This window comes from Vidua macroura, chromosome 12 (assembly GCF_024509145.1).
Source record: "Vidua macroura isolate BioBank_ID:100142 chromosome 12, ASM2450914v1, whole genome shotgun sequence".
Classification (NCBI taxonomy): domain Eukaryota; kingdom Metazoa; phylum Chordata; class Aves; order Passeriformes; family Viduidae; genus Vidua; species Vidua macroura.
Window position 1 is genome coordinate 1146047 of NC_071582.1, and position 21507 is coordinate 1167553.

A 21507-nucleotide genomic window follows, 5' to 3' on the forward strand; every position below is an offset into this window, starting at 1 on the left:
AGAGTTGCTAAGAGTAAATCAGTTTGACTCATTAAATGGGTGAGGTAGTTTTTGACTGTAATAAATTGAAGGGTCTGGAAGAACATCGAAACAGACGCACTAAACTGTTATGTCCATGTCTGGCAACATGGTGCTCTCTTTAATGAGCTTTTTAGTTGTAAGAATCACCCTTTTTGCTTGCTTCTGCTACACGTTAGAATAGCTCCAAGATGCTTGCTTTCTACACTATAGACTGCCTTATTATAGTAGAACTGTTCTGGTTATTTCAAATTTGGATTTTTAATTAAGGTGTAGTAAGAATGAACAACGCTCTCTGAACAAATGATCTTCCTATAGAAAAGACCTAAATGTTACCAAGTTCTTAAATTAATTAGTAGCAGCCTTTCTTATGCCGTATTTAGCCTAATCCAGACTATGTTTGCTGGAGCCTGTTTTTCTGTAAAGGTGGTATCCTGCTGGCACAAGGCACTGGTTGCTTGCAGACTGCTAAAGTAGCCTTTTGCATTCTGTTTGGGTTACTTAGTACAAAAAAGAAATGGTCTGCCATTATTTATCAGCTGTCAGGGGGCACTGTGCGTGGCAGCGATATCTGCAACCTGTGATCTAGTCCCAGTTTAAATGGAGAAGCAGTTTACAATTCCTCAGCTCTATCACTGGAGAAACATGAGCATTTTGAAGAATACTCAGTCTAAAGTCTGTTACAGCTGAAGACAGTGTTGTCAAATGCACCAGGTGTATTTCTTGTTACACAGAGCATCCTTGCATTTGGGTTTTCCTGCCGTGCAAACAGCTGGTGCATGGAGAGCACCCCCAGGCGTGGCAGAGCTCTGCACATGGAGTATATCTGGTAGTTGTGTCACCAAAGCTTGCTGGTGTGGCTGCTGCAATGCTTCCTCCTTCGTGTCAAAGTATCTACATGCTTGCCCTCCTCTCTGCAGCCAGCATTTGAATCCCCTTCAGGCAATTGTCTGAAGCTCAGAGTGCTTCTCTGCCACAAAGATAAGCCCATCTCAGGATACAGAGTTGGAGGGGTTTTAGTGCCTTGGTCTAGAACATAGAACCAAAGTGTTGGCTTGGGTGATCAGAATGCTTGACCACAGAATTTTGTCTTATGTCCTGATTCCAAAATTACGGCATCTAATCTTTAGCTGAAATGCTAACCTTGAATAAAGTACACATAGTATTCTAATATTTAACTTTCTTGAAGGGTTGCTGTAGCCCTCCCAAATATGTTAATCACTACTTGTGAGAAGTGTAGTATAACTAGGATTCTAATTGCAAAAGAGTCTGCTTTTAGAAACAACTTGGAGCCACCCTAACTTGGGGTACTTTTGGATTCTCTTGTCCAATTTGCTGCCTACTTCAGTGGGCTAATTCTCTTCTTCTTCAATACTATCTTCTTGTTTCTGTGACCAGAAATGCTGTGAATTTGGGTTTCATTTGTATAATGGGGGTTCCCTATACTTCCAGTGGTTATGTTGGCTGAGGGTGAAGTTAGAACAAAAGAGAAATGGCATCCAACCATCACACATAGTGGTGTGTGGTATGTGACTGTATCCCACATGCCTTTGGAGAGAGCTTCATTGAATGAAGAGCACAGGACAGGTATTTACAATTAACTTCTCTCTCTCCTGTAGGACATTGAAGATCTGGATCACTATGATATGAAGGAGGAGGAACCAGTTGATGGGAAGAAATCTGAGGATGAAGGCATTGAAAAAGAGAACCTTGCAATCTTAGAAAAAATCAGAAAAAATCAAAGGCAAGATCACTTAAATGTGAGTTAATGATTCCATGCTTTTTTTGCAATACTTCTGACTTTAATATAGAGATGGTTTTCAGCAAAGAAAGCCCACTGCTATGCACCTAGACATAAATTAACCTGTAGCTGACTGTTTAACTGCTCATCTCCAGAGGTACCCATGTGGTTGTCCCTCTTATCTCTTGCTTGGTGCCTTTGTTACAAACATTAGCTCTCCTTGCAAAATCAGCAGAATACAGTCTAGGCTGTAAGCTTGACTTTTGTTGCTGAACACTTATTAAAGTAAAAAATCTAAAGCCAAAATTAAAGCTGCCCGTGTTAAAAGTCACGGGTGACTTAAAATACTTGGCAAACCTGTGCTTTAAATCCATTTTATGCATGAGTTTATTTTTCAGTAATAGCTGTGCCACCTGGAAATTACTGAAGGGTGGTGGATTGTTGTGCAGTTTTTTTATTGCCATGCATAAAGTAAGGGGCTTTCAGCAGCACTGCAGGTTTGTTGTCAGTTTTCTGAGTGATCTTACCAGCAGGCAGTTGTAGAAAAAGTGGTTGTTGTCCAGAGGTTTAGAAACATTCTGTCCCAAGTGCCAGGTTCCAGAGAGGCTTCTGCTTCTCAGAGGTGCATGTAGCAGGCTGTGATGATGTCATACAACCTTAATTTTATTTACCCTGACTCCCAAAGAAATCAAAGCTTTTGTTTCATAGAGGCTTAAAATGTATAAAACATGAAATTTAATACTTCTGTTTATGATCTGCTTCATCCAAAGGATTTTAAAATTTTAACACCTAAACCTGATTTGCATTTCAGGGTTTAAAAGCAGGTAAACATAAGGTCCCAAACTGCTTTGGCTGTATAGTCAAGTCTGGTTTTGAGACTTGACTAACCATAAGCACAAGAGTCACTTACTGGTTTTGTTTCAACTTGAATATTCACAGTTTGAGAAGATGCCTAGTGAGGTTTTGTGTGTTTCTGTGTGTATAACTCAAACTCCTAATAGTAAGGAATCTTTTTATTGTTAAAGAAAATATATCCTCTTGCAGCCTGAAAGGCATGGCCTCCTTTACAATCATCTAAAATTTGGTAGAACAGAAAAAAAGATTTGTGTAGTGTCAGCATTCTTCCTTGGTGCAGCAAGCCTCTTAAAACTGCAGATTTTCTTTTGCTATCTATTCTTTTCTCCTATTTGGCAAATACTGCCTTTCCTTTTGGTCTTTCTCTCCACATTTAGTGGAGCTGAAATGAACACTGCTGGTTTTCTGTTTGACAACAGCAGATTCAACTTACATAATAGCTGTTCCTCATGCCAGGACACTCTGGTTGATGCTGGTGCATAAACAAGGTCAGCTGAGTGCAGGGAACAGGGTATTCAACTGCTGCCGAGGAACTGTGGTATTTTTGTGGGTCACCAGAAATAGCTGTGCTGCTGAAATAATTTCTTCAAGGACTTGTGAGGGTTTACTCCTAGGTGCTAGAGAACCAAAAGCTTTAGCTGTGTTACTGACCTAGGAAAGAGCTAGCCCAGCTGCACTTTATTGGTCCTCCATGCTGCCTGAACAGGGGGCTTCTGATAGAATTTAACCATGCTCTAAGAGCAGTTGTTTGAGTGTCCCAACACAAAACAAAATTTAAATCTGTACAGCCCTCACAACTGGGTTTCTTGGAGAACACTCTGAGTTTGACAAACCTAAATGCTGTGGCTAAACTAGTCTGGTTTTTTAGCCCTTTGGGAGACTTTGTTTCCTCAGCAGAGGCCAGTAAAACAAACTCGTGCCATTGACATGCTGCTTGTTGGAAAAGGGAATGTGCAGCATAATACAGGGCTTTGACTGGTGCCCAGTGCAGCCAGAAGACTTTTCAGTTCCTTTCCATATTCTTTGGCCCACGTCCATGGGCTGTCCTCTCTGCCCTTGGCTGCAGTGCAGGCTGGAGTTACAGATCATGCTCAAGGCTTGTTCATGGGAAAGCAGTGCATGCACTCTCATTGTCATTTATTCCTGATAGGTTGCAGACATTTTTCTGCTTCTCAAGATGTTGTCACAAGAGTTTTTAGGGTTTATGCGTGCTGTACAAGTTAAGAATGTGTATTTACTAATTTTGTAAATGAGTTCTGTCCTTGGCAGTATCCTTAATCCCATTCTTCTTGTTGGCATCAGGAAATAAATTTGGCTTTTGGTACAGTATGAAACTTGGAGCAAGAATTAATCCTCCTCTTAACATTGTAATAACTTTAAACAACCACTTGCTTTCCTGTAGTTAAAATAGGTCTTTGAACTGGAATCATTAACTTCAAATATTTAACAACTTGCTGCTGCTTGCTTTTCAGAGGTCTCTCCCCACATAGTCATTTCAGAGATTAATGCCTTTCTTATTTAGATAATGCTATTAGCTTTTCCTGTTTCATACTGAGGAGTTTAAGCACTTCCCTTCAGAAGTCTCCAATGTCTCTACTTTCATCTTAAGATTTTATGAAATCTAGGGTGTCATTTCTATTTTTAGATTAATCCTTGAAGGAAGTATGAAACTACTTTAACTTCTAGGAATGATTGTGCTTCTGCACAAATATGGAGAAAGTTCAGTAACAAATGGAACTTATGTTCTTTAGCTCTTTTTGGGTTATTTTAGAATTCAGTTCATGATCTTGGAGGAGTTTTCATGTTTTGTTTCAGCAGGTGATTTTTGGTCTTGTGGCTAAGTCTTCTAAAATTCATTGAGTGAAGAGGTTTCCTGTAGTGTTCTGTTGTGTTCACAGTATTTTTCCGATCAGACAGAAAACAGATCTTATCAGATCTTTGCATAAAAATCTGCAGTGAACTGCATCTCCTATCCCCTATAACTTGGGGAGGAGAGCAGGCTGTGGGTGCATTTTGAGGGCTGGAAGGGGAAAAGAAACCCTTGATGTCTCTGTGGCCTTAGCACAGCAGGGCAATGGCAAGTGCTGGTCCAACTGCACCACAAGTTTCATGTTTCCAACAGTGGCTCGTCCTTGGGGGGAAGAGTTTGAGAACAAGACAGGCTTGTAGTGGTGCATCTCGTGAATATTTTTCATGTCCAACAGTTTTGGCTGTGAGAATTCCTGGATCAGGTATTTCTGTTATGTGCAGCTCTCAGCAACTGGCACGTTGTCAACATAGATGTTTGCCTCCTGTAGCAGTGATTTCTCCAGCTTACCTGCTCGTTGTTCTGGAGAGCTACAACACATGCTAGTACAGGACGGGACGATTGAGACTTTTTTTCCTAATAAGTAATCAAATAGGCACAAAAAGTCTTTTGGGTCTGGTCCTGCAGCTCATTTAGTTACTTCAGATGAAATGGCTTTGCCTTTCTGCTCTTGGCATCAGCCCCACATGACAGATACCCATCAGATCCCATGATTGACCACTTAATGTCTGAGGCAGTTGCAACTATAAATCTTACTGTCACAATTTGAGAAATGGGAACTTTATCTCCCTTGGAGTGTCAAGTCCCACTTTTCCAGAAGGATACTGTTATTTATATCTGAGTTCAGTATTTGAAATTATAACTTGTGTGTAGTGAGTTATGGAAAAAGTTTTTAATTTTAGTATCACTGTAGTTAAAACTGGCCTCAGTGCTCTGTATCGTGCAGGATGCAAGTTGTGCTCTCTTCTAAACTACACTTTACAGTGGCTCCAAAACCCACAAGTGGCACCAGAATGAAGAGGTGCTTCAGAGCAGTGGTGTTTGGCATTAGGCTTACCATCAGGTTTAGCTGTTACCTTCCTCTTCAAGTTCCTCCAAGGGTAGTTCAGAGCACATAAAATTAGCCCCTGTGCTAAACGTCTTAACTTAAGCTTGCTATCCTCTTTCTCCTGATTGTAGATTACTGGTTTACAGTCCATTGATTCTTTAGAGTAGCAAGTGTAACTATATTTAATGCTGCTATATAAGGAGTGAGCAGCCCAACCAGAAACTCCTGAGGGAAAAAGGGTGAAGACAAAGACAAAGTGTGTTGAGGCTTGTTTACACATGCTACAACTAACTCCTTTAGTACCACCTCATTTGTCAGCAGTTATAGTGGAAGTCAGGGGGATGTGGGTGTGTTACGCTTTGGTTTTTAAATGTCTCCAATAGAGAAGATACTTAAATTTTCATTTGCCAAGATGAACTTCCAATATTATGTATAGAAATTCAGTAGTTTAATTGGATGGCAATAGAGATGCAATGAGAGAGGTAGTTTTCCACAGGATGTCTTTGACCATGTAACTTGTTCTTAAATTGTCTATCTTTAGAGGTTGACAATCTGTGGGAAGTGTATGAAAATTCCTTCTTTTAGTAAGAAATACAGTGGAAGGGGCAAGGATCTGCACAACTGTACTCAGAAGAAAACCAAAGTCTTGAAACTTGTCTATGAAATGTCTTTCCTCCAGACTCAACATATCATGAGTCTCAATGTTAATGCTCACAAAGCACAGCAACTCTACAAAGGATGGTGATTAACACTGCTGTGTTAACTGGTTAAGTGCAATGCTTCCTTTTTCAGCTAATCTGTTAATAGTGGGCATAAATAGTAGTAATATGCAGATATTGCATATAAACAACCTTTTTCCCTAAAATTTCATGTACTTGGTGTTTGAGAATTCCCTTCTTTGTCTGATATTGCTCTATAGAGAGGGGCATAGTAAATGGAGAAATTACTTATCTGAAGCCTTGTTTGTATGTGGCTTTTGTTTAATCAGATGAAAGGAGTTGCCTGTTATTTGCATGTTTAATTACAAGGTTCATCCTTCATACCGGTCTGTTAAGAAAAACTAGTGGAATTTCAGAAATCTGCATAATTAAATCCCAAGGTGTATGAAAATGAATAGCCTTAAAAGAAAAGTCTACAGATTCTAGTGTGAAGCTGTGTGTATTGTTTGATACTACTGGACAGAGAAGACAGAGGACTATGTGGAGGCTTTACCATCAAGTAACTCTTACTGATACTTAATTTTTATTAAGAAGTAATTTGGTCCTACAATTAAGACCTTGTAGAATATAAAACATCACTGTGGACTTCAGGCAAACAGGGAGGATGTTTTGGGTATTAGGTAATGGTCACAGCTGCTTCATATTCTTCCAAATATGACACTTCTGTCGAAAAGGGATATGTTTATAGGTGTTCATAGTGTCTGGAAGGAAAGTGAAGAAATGAGAATCCTTGAATTTTTAGATGAAGTAAAAAAGCAGCCTCATCAACTTACTTATTCAGTACTTGATGCAGAAAGGCTGAATTCTCCTAGGTGGGTCTTTTTTATTTGGTAGAGGGGCAGTTCTATTTTTGGTCATGGTTTCTCCCCCCAGCTATGCTTATGAGCTCCGTATGTTAGCCTGTATTTCAGTGGCAGTGACTGAAGACGGGAGCAGAAGGGAACTGCAAAGGTCCAGTGGAATAATCTACCTTTAGGAAACAGACTGGTGGTGAAAGCCCAAGTGTCACAGGGTCAGGGTTTGGGGTGGTAACTTGAACCTAAAGTGGTATTTTGGGTGGGATATATAAGCAGAGTAATCACATAACATATAAGAAAATTGTTTTGAGTTTTCTCTCACTTGGAGATGCTGAGCAGTACAGAACTAAGCTCTAAAAGAACAGAAGAGGTTTTGCCGTAGTTGCATAAATCACAAGAACTATGATAAGTCACAAGAAATATTTTGTATTTTAAGGTTTACATAGCTTTGTCTTCCTCTGTGTAGGTGTTGGTTTTTTTTCCACTCAATTTCAATAAATATTGCTTTTGTTCCACATTTCTTAAATTCAGTGCTTGCTCTTATTCCTCTGGAAGCTGCTGTTCTAGAGTGGATACTTAGCAACTCCTGTACCTTTTTCAATGACCAAATAAAAATATACCTCTGAGAAAGCAATAAAACCTTATGTGTAGAAGCTTGCTCTTAGGATTAGGTTTACTTTTCTTCCCAGTATGTAAAAGCAGAATGTAAAATTAAGTAGTTCACTCTGAGATCTACTGTGCATCCATCTTGGAAATTAAAGTGCCAAAGATTTAGGTCCTTTACAGAAAAATACCTTCTACCTTGATTAAAAGTTTGTATCACCTATAGTATTTAATAGTATATATTAATGTTCTTTAGAGGGAGGGCCTTGTTTCTTTGGAGTAGACTTTGCTCACTAGAATATTTAACTTTTCAGAAACCTAACTCTCATACAGAAATAAATATATTGTTAATACATTCTAGTTAGTAATGTAAAGCTGTTTGTAAATATTACTTTTCACTTATTTGGAGTATTTTTTGTTTATTTCAGGGTGCAGTCTCTGGGTCAGTTCAGGCTTCAGATCGACTTATGAAAGAACTCAGGGATATATATAGATCACAGAGTTATAAAACAGGTAAATGCCTCAGATTTCCCTTTTTAAAAGATACTTTAAATGAATCCTCTTGGGAAATACTTGCTGCTAACTTCTGTGTTTTGTTGTCCTGTGTTTGTATATACGTGCATGTTTGTGTGTGCACATATGTAAAAATACATAGATACATTATATATACATTATATATACTTTTATTACATAAAGTAGTTTATTTGTGGAGGAAAGTCAGAACATATATTCCTTGCAGTAATGATGTGAATTACAGTGGAAAACAAGCTTGTATTTTAAATTATTTTGACTAATGACCAGTGATTATCTTGAGGTAGTGGAGGCTGTTTCATTTATTCCTTGTAGGAGCTGTAGCTAAAGTAGCTCAGCAAAGGATTCAGCATGTTGAATCATCTGAGTGTTACCATATGAAAAATAGAAATTACACAGATTTTGGGCAAGCTGTATTCCTCTAGGTCTGCCAAACAGACCACTCCATCACTGCAGCCAGGTGTCAGACCCTGCTGCAGGCCAGGGTGGGAACAGGAGGAATACCTAATTAGAGAGTATAAACTTAAATATGCTTTCACTTTTCTGGAGTCCTGCCTATATTTATTTCTAGTGGACTTAAACCTCACTTGACGATGCCATTTTAATCACGTGTAAAAGAACAGAGGTGAAGACACGATAGGTTCCTGTTTTGGTTTGTCATATTTAACTTTTAGGTCAATTGTTTCATGTATGGAAGTGCTGGGGACAGTGGTAAAATGCCTGGGGTATAGATTTGATGAGGTGACCTAGTGTTGATCTGTTGCAGCCTCCTTCTTTTAGCTTTGTGGCAGCTGAGTGCTTGCCAGTGTGCCCCAGTCACCCCCTATCCAGGGAGGAAAGGATTAGTGGCTCTAGGGCAGAGCTGGAAGCAGATCTGTGTGCAGTCACGGGGGATGCTTTACTGCCTGGTTTTGACCTTCAGGGTTTGTTTAGGTGACCAGAGCTAAGGCTGGCTTTGACAAACCAGACTGTAAAGTGCTCTGGGGTGCTCAGTCATGTGCTGGTGCCACTGGAGTCAGCCAGGGGCCCCTGGCTAGCTGTGGTTTGAGGGGAGGGTTTAGGCTCTCTAATAATGCCATTTCTTGGCTTTAGATAAAAAGTCCTAACAAGTTGCAAAAGACTGATCTTGAATGTAGGAAAGCAAACTCTAAATTATGAGGAAGAGCAAATCTTGCTAAACTTTACAGAAAGTGGGTGTTCTAAAGGGTGAGTGCAGTAACTTAGAGCTTATGACTTTGGAAATATGTAAAAACACTGCACCTGGATGGATGCCTCATGTTGATCTCTAAAACATGGTAATGAAGTAGTGTCAAGTGGAGGTTGACACTACAATGATGCTGGCAATTCTGCTTTGAAACACCGTCCTAAGTGACACAGTTATTATATTTTGCCAGTAAATTGATGCTGTTTGTTATAAAACTTACCTGGATTCATTCCTTATGGCTTCTTTTATTCTTCGACGTTGAGCGAATTTATGTTCTTGTTTCTTTTCCTCTGCACAAAAATCCTGCTTTCATAGCCTAGTTCTGCCTTTTGTTAGGTAACTGTCACCACGAGCACAGGCTGTGGTAATTGGTTTTTTTAATGTCATTTTTGTTAAGAGTATTTGCCCCATGGTCCATTTTACCCTAAATTGAATTTCTTCCTACTAATGCACAAAGGGAACCATTGTGAAACTTCCAGGTTCTTGTAACTATTGCAAGGTAATTTAACGGTTTTCATTTCTTTGTAAGACAAGCCAGAAAGGCTAAGGCTGATTTTTAGTTGGGTAAGGATCACTTTATTTAGTTTTCATGAGGTTATATGTTTTTAGGACTGCCTGTAGAACAACACTGGGTGTTCGGAAGTGAATAATACTTGTAGCAATAGTATTTTAATTTTTTTTTCTTTTCTCTTGGACTATTTTATAAAAAAGCAATATTAAAAGACAGTGGCTTCAACTGTAGCTGTGCATTCAAGGTAGTATCTATTTTAAAATTAATTTCCTTTATCAAATGAAGCAGTGCTGCTGGAGTTCAAGCAAAAGATTACAAACTTGCTCTCAACAGCAAAGTTGCTTATCTACCTGGGAAATCTAGGGGAAGAATTGCCCCTAAAGAAACAGAAAATAATTTTCTTATGAGCTGACAGGAGCAAAAAACACTCCACCAAATTAAGATACTCTGTTGTGAATTAGTTTCATTAGCCTGTACAGATAATGGGGGCCACAAGTCCTGTAAAGCAAGATTATCTAATTTCCACATATCAAATTGGAGAGTCACAAAAGACTTAATGTAATTTAAGGGACTGGGAAAGGAGGGCAAGAAACAAAGAATTTGGGGATATTAAATGAATTTTTTTCTGTTCATATCTTTAGCATCTGTTTTATTCAGATATAGTTCATATAGACTGCAATTCCCTGTTTTTATCCAAAGACTGTGTGGGATTTTGATATAGTAATGTTGCCCTAAGTAAGATGTTGCCTCTGTATTGAAAGGAATTGCTTTTCTTTCTACATTTCAATTTCTTTTTTGCTTGCTTCATTGTTCTGTGGTTTCTTTTTACTTGATCACCTCTTTTACTTTATCACCTTTGAGTAATAAAAACTCCACTCCACCTTGTATTTAAGCAAGAGGAACCTACCTTGATTCCCTTTCTAAATTAAGGACTTCTCAAAAACTACTGTTAGTAAGTTAAATTCTTTTTGACAGGAACCTTTTTCCTCTCTCTGTCAAAATTACAAAAAAAGCACATAAATTACTTCCAAATAACACCACCTGATTATTCAGAAAACCCCAGACAACCCTTGCTCAGCTTTGGATGGTGTGAAGTAGCTTCAGTAGGAAGACATGGAGCCCCCTTGCTGCTGCTCACGAGGAGACACAGATGCTGTTTGGCTCAAAACGTGGCTGCTTGAGAGGCTGCTGGAGGTTCTTGCACTGGTGTTAAGTCCTGAGCTGAGCCTGTCTCTCTGAAGAACCCTCCTGCAGCTTCTGGCTCAGATGCAGTACAACTCTTTGGGCTACAGCTCTTCCTGTTGGGGAAGCTGGCAAAGTGTCTGGGCCTGGGAGTTGGACTGGGACAGGAACTGTGGCTAAGAGCAGGAGGCTCAGGATGATGGAAGGAGTGCAGGACTGGGGCTGAAGGCTTAGTGAGTGAACAAAGGGATGGAAGTTCTCTTGTGATCTTGCATTGTTTAGCATGGTATCAGGAGCCTTACTGTCACTTACTGCCTTGTCTGTAATAAGAATTCTTTGCTCCCACTTGGACACAGGTGGAAGAAAATATTCTGGATACAACAATGGAATAGATTTGTCATTAATGGGAGTTGACAATGAGCAGAGTTCTGAATGTCACCTCTTTAGTTGTTACATCAGAGCAGTGCAAATTGAAATTCTTACAGTTTGTGACTTGCACTAAGGTCAGTTCAGAAAATAGTGTCCTTGGATCTGGGGAATTGGAAAAAGGCCTTAATAGTTCCTTTGGTTGCTCCTCAAACAGAGATGTCATGTCTTTGAAGTAACTGCTGATTAAAAAGGGCATGGATAGCACAGTGAGTATGTGTTCAGGCCTACGTTGTTATTCTAGACATAGGAAAATTAGAAATTGTGCTCTTGGCTGCAGTACCCACTTGTTAGCTGCGCTCAGGAGAACCAAGCATGGGTGCTTTAACTTGTGTGCCAAGTTTTGAAATGCTTTAGAAATAATGGTGTCTGGACAGCTAGAAATGTCATCTGTACTCCTAGTACTAATGCTTAGAAGCTTCAACTGTAAGATTATTTTTATGCTAGAATAATAAAATTCAGAAATTAATACTCCCTATTCCTTGGGGAGAATGTGGTGACTGCAATCTGGTGGTGGTTGTATTGCCTTCTGAAATCCTAGGCAGGTTCCTGATTTGTATATGGCTTCCAAATAATGAGTCAGCAACAAAGATGCTGTTAAATATTAGGCCAGGTAATGAGTTTAATAATAGTGGGTTAGTCTATATGCATGAATATTCTGTGAAAGAGGAGGTTTAACTTCTGTACATGACTGACTGATACCATGCTCTAAATCTTGTTGGCTGGTTAAAGATTTATTGCTTTTTCCAGAGCTGCTTGTGAATTTATGCAGAGAGGAAGCCTTGAATATATAAGATGGCAGATAATTTCCGTCCTTCCTGGGAGTCAATTGCACAACTGTTGTTTAACATGCTTAAAACAATAAGGCCACTGGAAGTCACCAGCTGGCTCCCACAGACCATTCTTCAGATGCATCTTTCTGGCTTCCTCAGTCAGCTTTTGGGAATGTGCTTAATCCACTGCTGTATCTCCTTTTTGTCGGGTTTCTGCTGCATACACTGTCCTGTGTGCTCTCCTGGTCTGCCTGTACTGATGAGAACCTGTGAAACACAATGCTGCACGTTCACACTGTGTGGTGAAGTGTTTTAAAAACACATTGGTAGTGTACTGGGTGTAAAATACAGTGAGTAATAAGCAAACTGGAGTTATTGTTGTGGAAGGTTTGAAGGTGAAATGGTTAAGTATCAGAAAAAAAATTGATTAATGTGGACTTTTTTAATAGAAGTGAAAACACTTTTTCCTTGTAGCTCCTCAGAAGTGCATCTGCTATTGGAGGAAGGACGTGCCTCAGCATCAGTGTCCTACCCATTGCTTACACCTGCTTACAGCATTCAAATTTAAAGCAAAGAATGGTTTTGCTAAGTTCTCTATCTACACTTAGTGCATAATTAATTCCATCTAATATTTCTACAGGGATATATTCAGTGGAACTGGTAAATGACAGCTTGTATGAATGGCATGTTAAGCTTCTCAAGTAAGTTAATAAAGTTTTTACGTGTTCCGAACAATCTGTTTTATTATTGCTGGAGAGATTCTCTTGATAAATGAGTATCTCTAGCCATAGCATATAAAATAGTGTGTTACAGTAGTAGTAGCAGTAATGGTAATTGTAGCCACTAAATAGTGGCTGTGATTCTGATACATAGAAATGTGTAGAAATGGAAGAGTAGTAATTGAGCTGGCAAAAAGACAGACCTGCTTTTCCCTGCCAACACTATGTGTATTGCATTAACTGTTATTACTGTTCAATTCTAAAACTGCTCCAAAATATGCATCCTTAAATTATGAAAATTCTTTTCAAGAACTTTTGCATTGATTTTATTTTTATTTGTTTTGAATTACAGGAAAATCCAGCTTCTAGTTGCACTTAAGATGTAGGCAAGAACAGAACTGAGTGTCATTAGTTGTTTATTTCTACAGTTAAACAGACACATAGGACTGAAACTTTTAGGTATCACATAAACATGAATTATATAATTATATGTACCTTGTCTTCTGTCATCACCTAGTATACCAAGTGAAAAGCAGTACATAACTCTCACCTTGTTACATCTGCAGTCCAGTAACTCTAATCCTAGAGGTGTTAGAGTGAAATTATTCCTGGTAACAGGATCATCTGCTGGCATCCCTATACAGTACCCTAAAGAAAGGAAGAGCCTACCCAAACTGGTCTGGGTGGCTGCTGCATGTGGCAGCGGATGAAAGAGCTCCCATGGGTTCAGGGATGTCCTGGGGAATAAGGATAAGGACAGAGGCTGTTTCAGCACAGTAGTGCTGCCTGCCTGTAGGAATTGTTGCCTTGTCCTAGGGGTGAGACTTGTGCAGACTGGGTCACCGGCTGCTGAAAGAGGTTTGTTTCCTTCTTAGTGTAATCATGGGCATGGGAAGGTTTTGAGGCTGAAAATGGCAGGAATGACACATCAGAGAAATCTGTATCATGTTATTGGAGGCCTTTCCTATTGAGTGCATCTGTAACCAAGTGCTCAAACCATGTGCAGTGGTTTGAAACCTCTGTTCAAGTGCTGTGAACAGGTCTCATTTTCTGCCTTCAGAAAAGAGGAAATGGAGTACATGCAGCAAATGCCTTCCAGAATGTCTAAGGGAAGTGTTGTGTTTGTTTATTGCAGCAAAAAGTGTCTGGAAACAAATGCACTGTGTGCAGAATAGGTGAGGGGTAGATGTTCAGAGGAAAGAGCCCATATGAGGAAGGAGCAGAAATTGTTACTTGGAACAAGTCCCTTTGAACTGGCCCTGCAAAAGCCATGGCTTGAAATGAGAGGTTCCTAAGCACTGGGAAGATTTTTTTTTTCTGCAATAACTTCACACTGATAGAATGGGGACTATCTGCCCAAGAAGTTCTGAAATGAGATCTAATAACTTTGTACTTTCAGCTGTAGTAGAGGATTAGATTTAAGGGCCTTTCAGTCGCTTTAACATCTTCCTTTGACTTGCTGCAGGTGTTTTTGACTAGTCTCTTCTGTTTAAAAGCTGCTAGGGTGTCATATTAACCCAGTAGTGTCTGAATTAATGACCAGGCTGTTCACCACCAGCATTTTGGAACAAACAGTTGTTGAAATTCTGCCTATCAGAAGCTGCTGGCTTTAGTACTTCTGTGATGCAGATTACTTTTAACAGCTGATGCAGAACTACAATTACATATTCCATAAAGGATTCACTAACTATGTGCTGAAAACAAGATTACTACAGGCTTCCTGTTTTTCTCCCCTCTTATTTGAGCACAACTGAACTGAAGAGAATTAAAATTGCTCTTTTCAAATAAACAGCTTATTTTGTGCTGTGTTTAAGCAACACTTGATAGCATTGGGAATGTTGTACATTGCAGCAAGTTTTCATGCTGATCTCATGGCAAAGCTTTTACTGGGTAAAAGGAGCAAGAAATTCCTACATTTCACCTTAAACTACAATTTGTAAACTACAATTACACAAAGGAAATCTTTAAGAGGAACTACTGTTTACAGGTATTGAAAATATGAACTTCATCCATGGTCTCCCCCCTGCTGCTTTTATAGGGTTGATCCTGATAGCCCACTGCATAGTGATCTTCAGGTCTTAAAAGAAAAAGAAGGTGTAGAATACATTTTACTGAACTTCTCTTTTAAGGTAAGTGTCTGTAGGATGAAAAGCTGTGGTTAAATTTGAGGCTTACTGTAGAAAATTACTAAAGTGACCCTCAGCTGTTACTTGGGTAATAATGGAATGTAGCATTAAAAAATGGGCAGGTAAAGAAAACTAACTTAAGTTCAACACTGAAGCTTCCCAAAACAATGCTTTTTTTAGCCAATACTATGGAAAGTGAATTTTTACAGAACTGAAAAATTGTAGTACTTCAAATGTGGTTTGACAAATAAGGCTATTGAAATACTTTCTGTTTGGGAAGCAGTGTCACAGTATTTTCCTCAACCTGTTTTTTTATTACTCTTTTCAGGATAACTTCCCTTTTGATCCTCCCTTTGTGCGAGTGGTGTCTCCTGTGCTCACGGGAGGGTAGGTTTGAGTTGCCCTGCAGAAATTGTGCTTTGTGGTAAAAATGTTACAACTTGAAAAGTTCTGTGCTTGCCTCTGTGGGGGGCTAACATCGCTCTTCCTTCTCCCGTTGGAGGCTGTTTGGGTTGGTGCTTTAATGGGTCTTGATCCTTGTGTTGCCTTAAGTTTGCTGTAAAGTCTTACCTGTCTCTCTCTTGCTGGTAACACTGACATAAAGTTTGTGTTTAAAAATTCCTCGAATGCTAATCCAAACCCACTAAATCTAATTGAAAACATGCTCCAGATGTCATCTAAAGCATGTTTGAAGTGCTGTCTGTGGCACTTGTATATATCCATGGAGAGACAATTAAATTCACCTTCCTTTTATGCATCTCCTGGTGACAGGAAATGATACCTGCTTTTGGAAATGCAGTCTGTGATAGCTGGTGCTGATTCTTATGTGATCTGAATTGCCATGTATTCTTCTTTAATTCAGTAAATGGTTAGTGCAGTTAAATAGGGTTCCTGTGGAGTGCTGCTATCTCAAAACTAAACAAGCAGACCCAAACACCAGAAAATTCATTGGATTCTAATTTTATTGTGCTCAGACTTCTTTTTAGAATGAAAAAAGGATGGCTTTTCAGTGGTCATTTTTTCCCTCTGAATGTCATATGGATCTATGAGGTTTAAATGTCTTGATCACAGAGGAGAATACATTTTGGCAGTGGTAAATTCTCTTCCCTCAGTCCAGGTTTTGTCATACTCGGGTGTTCTGCTGTGTCCCAGTCAGCACAATGGATAAAGTGTTTTTGAAATTTAAAAAAGCTATTTACAGGAAAAGAGAAAGAGAAGATCTGGTTATCTCATCATTTATAAGTGCACCTACATTGTTTGAAATGGTGTTAAACTTCTTTACTCAATTGAATTTTGCTAGATTCTTTTAGCTACACATCTCTACCATGTATATGTAGAGTAGCCATAAAAAGTAACTTTGCTTTTTCTGTGGTCTCTGCAGTTGTGCAGAATAGCTCAGTCAGTGGTTTAAGCTAAGTCTAGTTAGCAAACAACTTTTTTTGTTTCTCTATGCTAATTTTCTCTGCCTAAGTATAACGTAGCTAACTAGTTACAATATATTACTGGCTAAAGGGCATTTCAGCTTTATGAACAAAGAATTGAACAAACAAGGTAGCAGGAGCTTAAAGTGCTGCGAGCACTTGCATCTTTTTACTAACTGCTGATGTCAAGTATATTTTCTTTTACATTTGTTTCTAGGTATGTCCTAGGAGGAGGTGCATTATGCATGGAACTTCTTACTAAACAGGTGAATATGAGCTCTGTTATCTGGATAATAAAACATGCCTGAAAATAATGAAAATAGGTGCTTCCCTTGAGTTGAGGAATCCCTGTGTGGAATAAACTACACACTCCAAAGGAAACATGATGGAATTAAACCTCAATCCCACAAGATTTGCCTCACTGATCTTGTTTGAGATCTTATTTTCTGCCTTGGATGGCTTACAAGGGATGTGAGGGAGAGGCAGGCAGTGTGAGCATGTGAACTTGGAGCTCTCAGAATTTCTGTGAGGAAGGCAGTGTGGAAACACATTGTTTTCTTTTCTAGAAACCTCTCCAACTGCATGAAGTGATCTCTGGAGAAGTGAGGAATACAGACAATTATAGATGATTTGTGTAGAGAGAGTGATTTTCTCTTTAAAATAAGGAAATGAATGAAGTAACTTACTTGCAGGCTCTGGCAGAAACTCTTGTGAGCTGTGGAAGGTAAAGCAATGCCAGAGATGAGCAGAATTCTTACAGCTTATTGAATTGACTTCATTAGATATCAGTCTTTTCTATTTATTGGAAAAAGGAGTTGTAATTTCTGTTGTGACATTGCTGAAAATGTGTCAGTGCTGTAAGGATGAAGCTTTTTTTGTTTGTCTTGCTAGATTTTGGAAATGTGATTCAGCCTTTTCATTCTTCTTACGAGTTCTTAGTACTAGGATGGTACATAATTTTACAGATTTTCTGTGGAAAAGAAATGTTAACTGAAAATAATTAGTTAAAACTGGAATTCAGGAAAAAAAAAAAAATCCTAAAGCACATGTTCCAAAATAGATTTGGAAGGTGAGCACAAGAAGCAAGTACATGTTGTATGTTAGCATTCTTTTCCTCCTCCAGGGCTGGAGCAGTGCCTACTCAATAGAATCGGTCATCATGCAGATCAATGCCACTTTAGTCAAAGGAAAAGCCAGAGTACAGTTTGGAGCCAATAAGGTAAACGTGCTGTGTTTCTGAATTACACAAATCACTGTTGGACTTCCATCTCCTTGCTGACTCCCATAGAAGATGCTTAATGACAAAATTGCTATGGCAAATATATATGCATTTCAAGTTGGCTGGTGCCTGTTATGAATATTTTATTGGCAATTAAATGTTTTTTATGTAATTACAAGCATATGAGTTGGATAAAGCCTTGGGATGGGCAGGGTAGGCTTTTGCTATCCTTGTATTGGCAAGGGAGGGGAGGCAAGGAGGATTAGGATTGGGAGGATTTGGAATTTCTGTCTCTGAGAAGGGAATCCTGAAAGCCAGGAATGTTCTAACACTGTGTATGGACTTTATTTTTAGGCCCACTGTAAAATTTCCTTCTTAGAACTGTTTTTGAGTCTTGCATGTCTAGATGCAGGTTTTTATGTTATTTTTTTCTCCTTTCAGAATCAATATAATCTAGCAAGAGCACAGCAGTCCTATAAGTCACTAGTACAAATACATGAGAAAAATGGTATGTATATTCTTGCCACTTCGTTTTTGTCTGCACAGCACCCTGGGAATTGGTGTTTGCCACAGAGAAACTTGAAGTGACAAAGTGTCTTATTTTGGCTTGGGAAGACCATAAATGTTTCTTCCTTCTTTTCTTCTTGCACTAGAAAAGCAGTAGTGCTTAAATAACTTCACTGCAAGCTCATTGCAACTTTTCTGGTTTACTTGAATGTTGTGTGTGTTCCTGCTGCTTGTTGAAAGGCAGCTGCATTTCATTTTCAGCCAGTTGATCTAGGAACTTCATTGCTACTGTGGCTTTAAGGACTCATAATATTGGCAGAGTATCTCCCGGGAGTTTATCCCTTTCCCTGAAAGATTTTGTTTCAATGTGTCAAGAGCCTAGTGGAAATAACATTAATGAAGAAAGAAAGTAGGAAAAAAGACCTGAGACTAAAACATACAAGAAGTCCAAATGAGGTGTACTAGCTGGGAAAGTGTACAATAGAATAGGGAAAAACCTGTTTTGGTATGGGCTTTTTAAAGTCTCTGCTGCATAAAACAAGTGTGCAAGTGCTTTAGATATAATTGAATTTACTGTGGCAGTATGAGAAGCCTGAGGCTTTAAAAGGTTTAAGTAGCTTACATGTTACATAAAGGTAGTCAGCAGAATTGGTACTCTGGTCTCGTGATGAGGGAGTCAGTGCAGTTACACTTCAGTGATGTTCGGGGCTCTGGGTTGGACACAGTGTCCTCCAGGAACTGAGGTTCTTGTAAATGTGCTTGTGTGACTGCAGTGAGCACCTCAGCTTCCCTGCTGCTAACACGGAACATAACACCTGTACTCTTGGGAGGAAGATCAAAGATAATGGCTTCAACATCATCTCCGATTTTACAGTATTTTGATCTTGCCGTTAACTGAGCCTTTTGCTCATTTTGTTTGCTACAAAAGCCAGCGTGGCTGTTTACTTTTATGTGCTACAAGTGATCAGTCCTGCCTCAGGATCTGTACACAAAGCATTCACAGTACTCAGTGCTGCTGTGAAAGGTGTCTCAAGCTTAGAGCTGCTACGTGCTCTCTGGGACAGCACAAATAGGCCTTGTAGTCACTGTACACACGTTTAAAGGAAATGTTACAAGAGGGGCTGGGAGAATTCAGACTCTGGAGCTCTGGAGGTCTCTAGAAAAAGCAGTACACAGCTGATCAGGTATGATTCAGCTGCTAAATGTGCCAGATTATGTCAGGAGACCAGTTATCCATCTGACAGTTCTGAGCTTATTCCTACAGTAAGATTTGCAGAAGTAGGATAAACCATTCCATTGGAACCATGCAGTTGCTCGTGCATGCCTAACTCTACAGTACACAAAATAAGTGTCCCAGTGCAGTCATGTTTGTATGTCTGTGTTTTAAGTAGCTTGAAGACTTGAGGGTTTTGCCTCTCTTCTATGAAGTTTGGTTAGAACAACCCTCCTTCAGCAGGTTCCTCTCGTTGGTGTTCCACTTGTCCAGCTCGGGATAGCTGCTGCCGTAGAAACCCGTGTGTGCACACCCAAATACCAGGTCAGATCCTGGTGTGTGCCACGTGGTTTGTCTTGCACTGCTGGCTTACTCACATTCAGGGCACTGAGCTGGCCTGCTTTAAGAGGGAAGGACTGAGCCAGGTTAGGCTTCCATCTCCCACAGGTGAAGAGTAGGATGGTCTGCACACAGCAGCATTGGTACCTAACATGTCTCTGTTCTCCACAGGCTGGTACACTCCTCCAAAAGAAGATGGCTAATGCTGAGGACTGTTGTATACCTGGACCAATGTCAACAAAACAAGCTCTTTTTTATGTTTTCCAACACACAGACTCAAGCTATGAGTGCCCCTGTAACAGCTGTACTGAGGACTTTAGCTATTAGATAAGTTAGTGGATAATCTATCAACTGACACGTACAGTATAAGTTACAGCCTTACCATTCCGCTCTTCTTAGGCGTCTGGACTGAGCAGTTTGGGCCTTTGCCATATTTGTTCTTATGGATTGAGCAGATTTGGGCCACGCCCTCCCTTCTCCCTTTTTTTATTTGAAAGCATAAACTCTCCCTGCAGCAGGCTATTGACTTACTAAAGATCATACAATAGGAGTGAGTTGTTCACACACTTCTGTGTATTTCTTACTTTTTGCAAAAGGCAGACTTGCATTGTATTGTTTCATTTAAAGCCAAGAAGTTTATTAATACATTGTTTAATACTGTTTTAGGAAATGTCAGGTCTTGCAAATCACAGTAGTTTTTCTGGTCTAAAATGACAGCGTTTGTAGTATTTTCCAAATTAATGATATAGGAAAAACACATGTATGTTAAGTCATTAAACATTTTTCATGGCTGTATGAGAATATGAACTTTTTATTGGAAAAGATGCTCTTTGTTTAGATTATTTTAATTTTTTTTGTTTGGTTTTTTCTTTTTTATTTTGTTTCGGTTTTTTGGTTTTACGCAGAGCAAGGCTGTGCCAATGAAACCTTGTAACTAGTCACGTCCACTGGGGCATCAGAACTTGCTGGGCTGTTCCTGCTACTTGTTGGCTCAAGCTCCTTAACAAGAAGAGCCACAGTATGAAGCTTGAAGTTATTTAAAATACTAAAAACCTTTTTAGGTGTTCCATTTTATTAACGGGTTGTTGCAATCATTTCTAAACTAATGAACTTATAAAGTGATTGGCACAAATTGAGATGAAAGTCCTTGAATGAAAAATTTTTGTATAAAAACTACAGTAAAGTACAAAAACACGTCATCCAGTTCAGAGGCGTAAAAATGCTGCCATAGTCTTGACGGTGGCTTTGTTATTGAAAGACTAATGGGAACTGTTCTTTCTTTATTAGGAGATGAGTCTGGGTCTGTGTACTTACACAATTTCATTGCCTTACCGGAATCGACTCTTATTTTGGTTGTAGTTCTAGTCCTTAGGCGTGTGCACTCCTCGGGGCCGAGCGAAGGGTGTGTTCCATGGATTAAGCACTTTCAGAAGTGCAGAAGCATGTTTTTATGGGTTTTTTTTTTTTAGTTGACTATCAACTTGTGCTCTTTTCTCTATCAGGCGCCCGCGGGTCCTTGTGCATTTGCTTCTAGATCCAGTTTTTAGCTCGAAAGAAACGCCCCGGGCACGGCGGGGCTGGGGGCGGCCGCGGCCTGCGCCCCGCGGCGCACGCTTCGGTTTGGGTTCCACTTCTTCTGGCAGAGTTCCTTGGCAATGTACAATAATTTGTAAACTTGCATCAAGTTTATGAATAAAAAGCATTTTACGAAGCGCTGTGTCCGTGCTGGGGCCCGGGGCGCGAGGGAA

General features: G+C 39.5%; 1 protein-coding gene across 4 annotated transcripts in view; it reads left to right on the forward strand.

Moving 5' to 3' along the window:
- The window catches only part of UBE2Q2 (ubiquitin conjugating enzyme E2 Q2), a 46477-nt gene extending 25007 nt beyond the window's left edge, over nt 1-21470 (forward strand). For all 4 annotated transcript variants that reach the window (XM_053988216.1, XM_053988214.1, XM_053988215.1 and 1 more), the window contains 9 exons: nt 1638-1778; nt 8017-8101; nt 12856-12916; nt 14973-15063; nt 15389-15447; nt 16699-16747; nt 17605-17700; nt 18142-18208; nt 19931-21470. In XM_053988216.1, coding sequence (XP_053844191.1) covers nt 1638-1778; nt 8017-8101; nt 12856-12916; nt 14973-15063; nt 15389-15447; nt 16699-16747; nt 17605-17700; nt 18142-18208; nt 19931-19962 — 681 coding nt within the window. In that variant the 3' untranslated portion in view covers nt 19963-21470. The remainder of the gene's footprint in view (nt 1-1637; nt 1779-8016; nt 8102-12855; nt 12917-14972; nt 15064-15388; nt 15448-16698; nt 16748-17604; nt 17701-18141; nt 18209-19930) is intronic.
- The last annotated feature ends 37 nt before the right edge of the window (nt 21471-21507 follow it).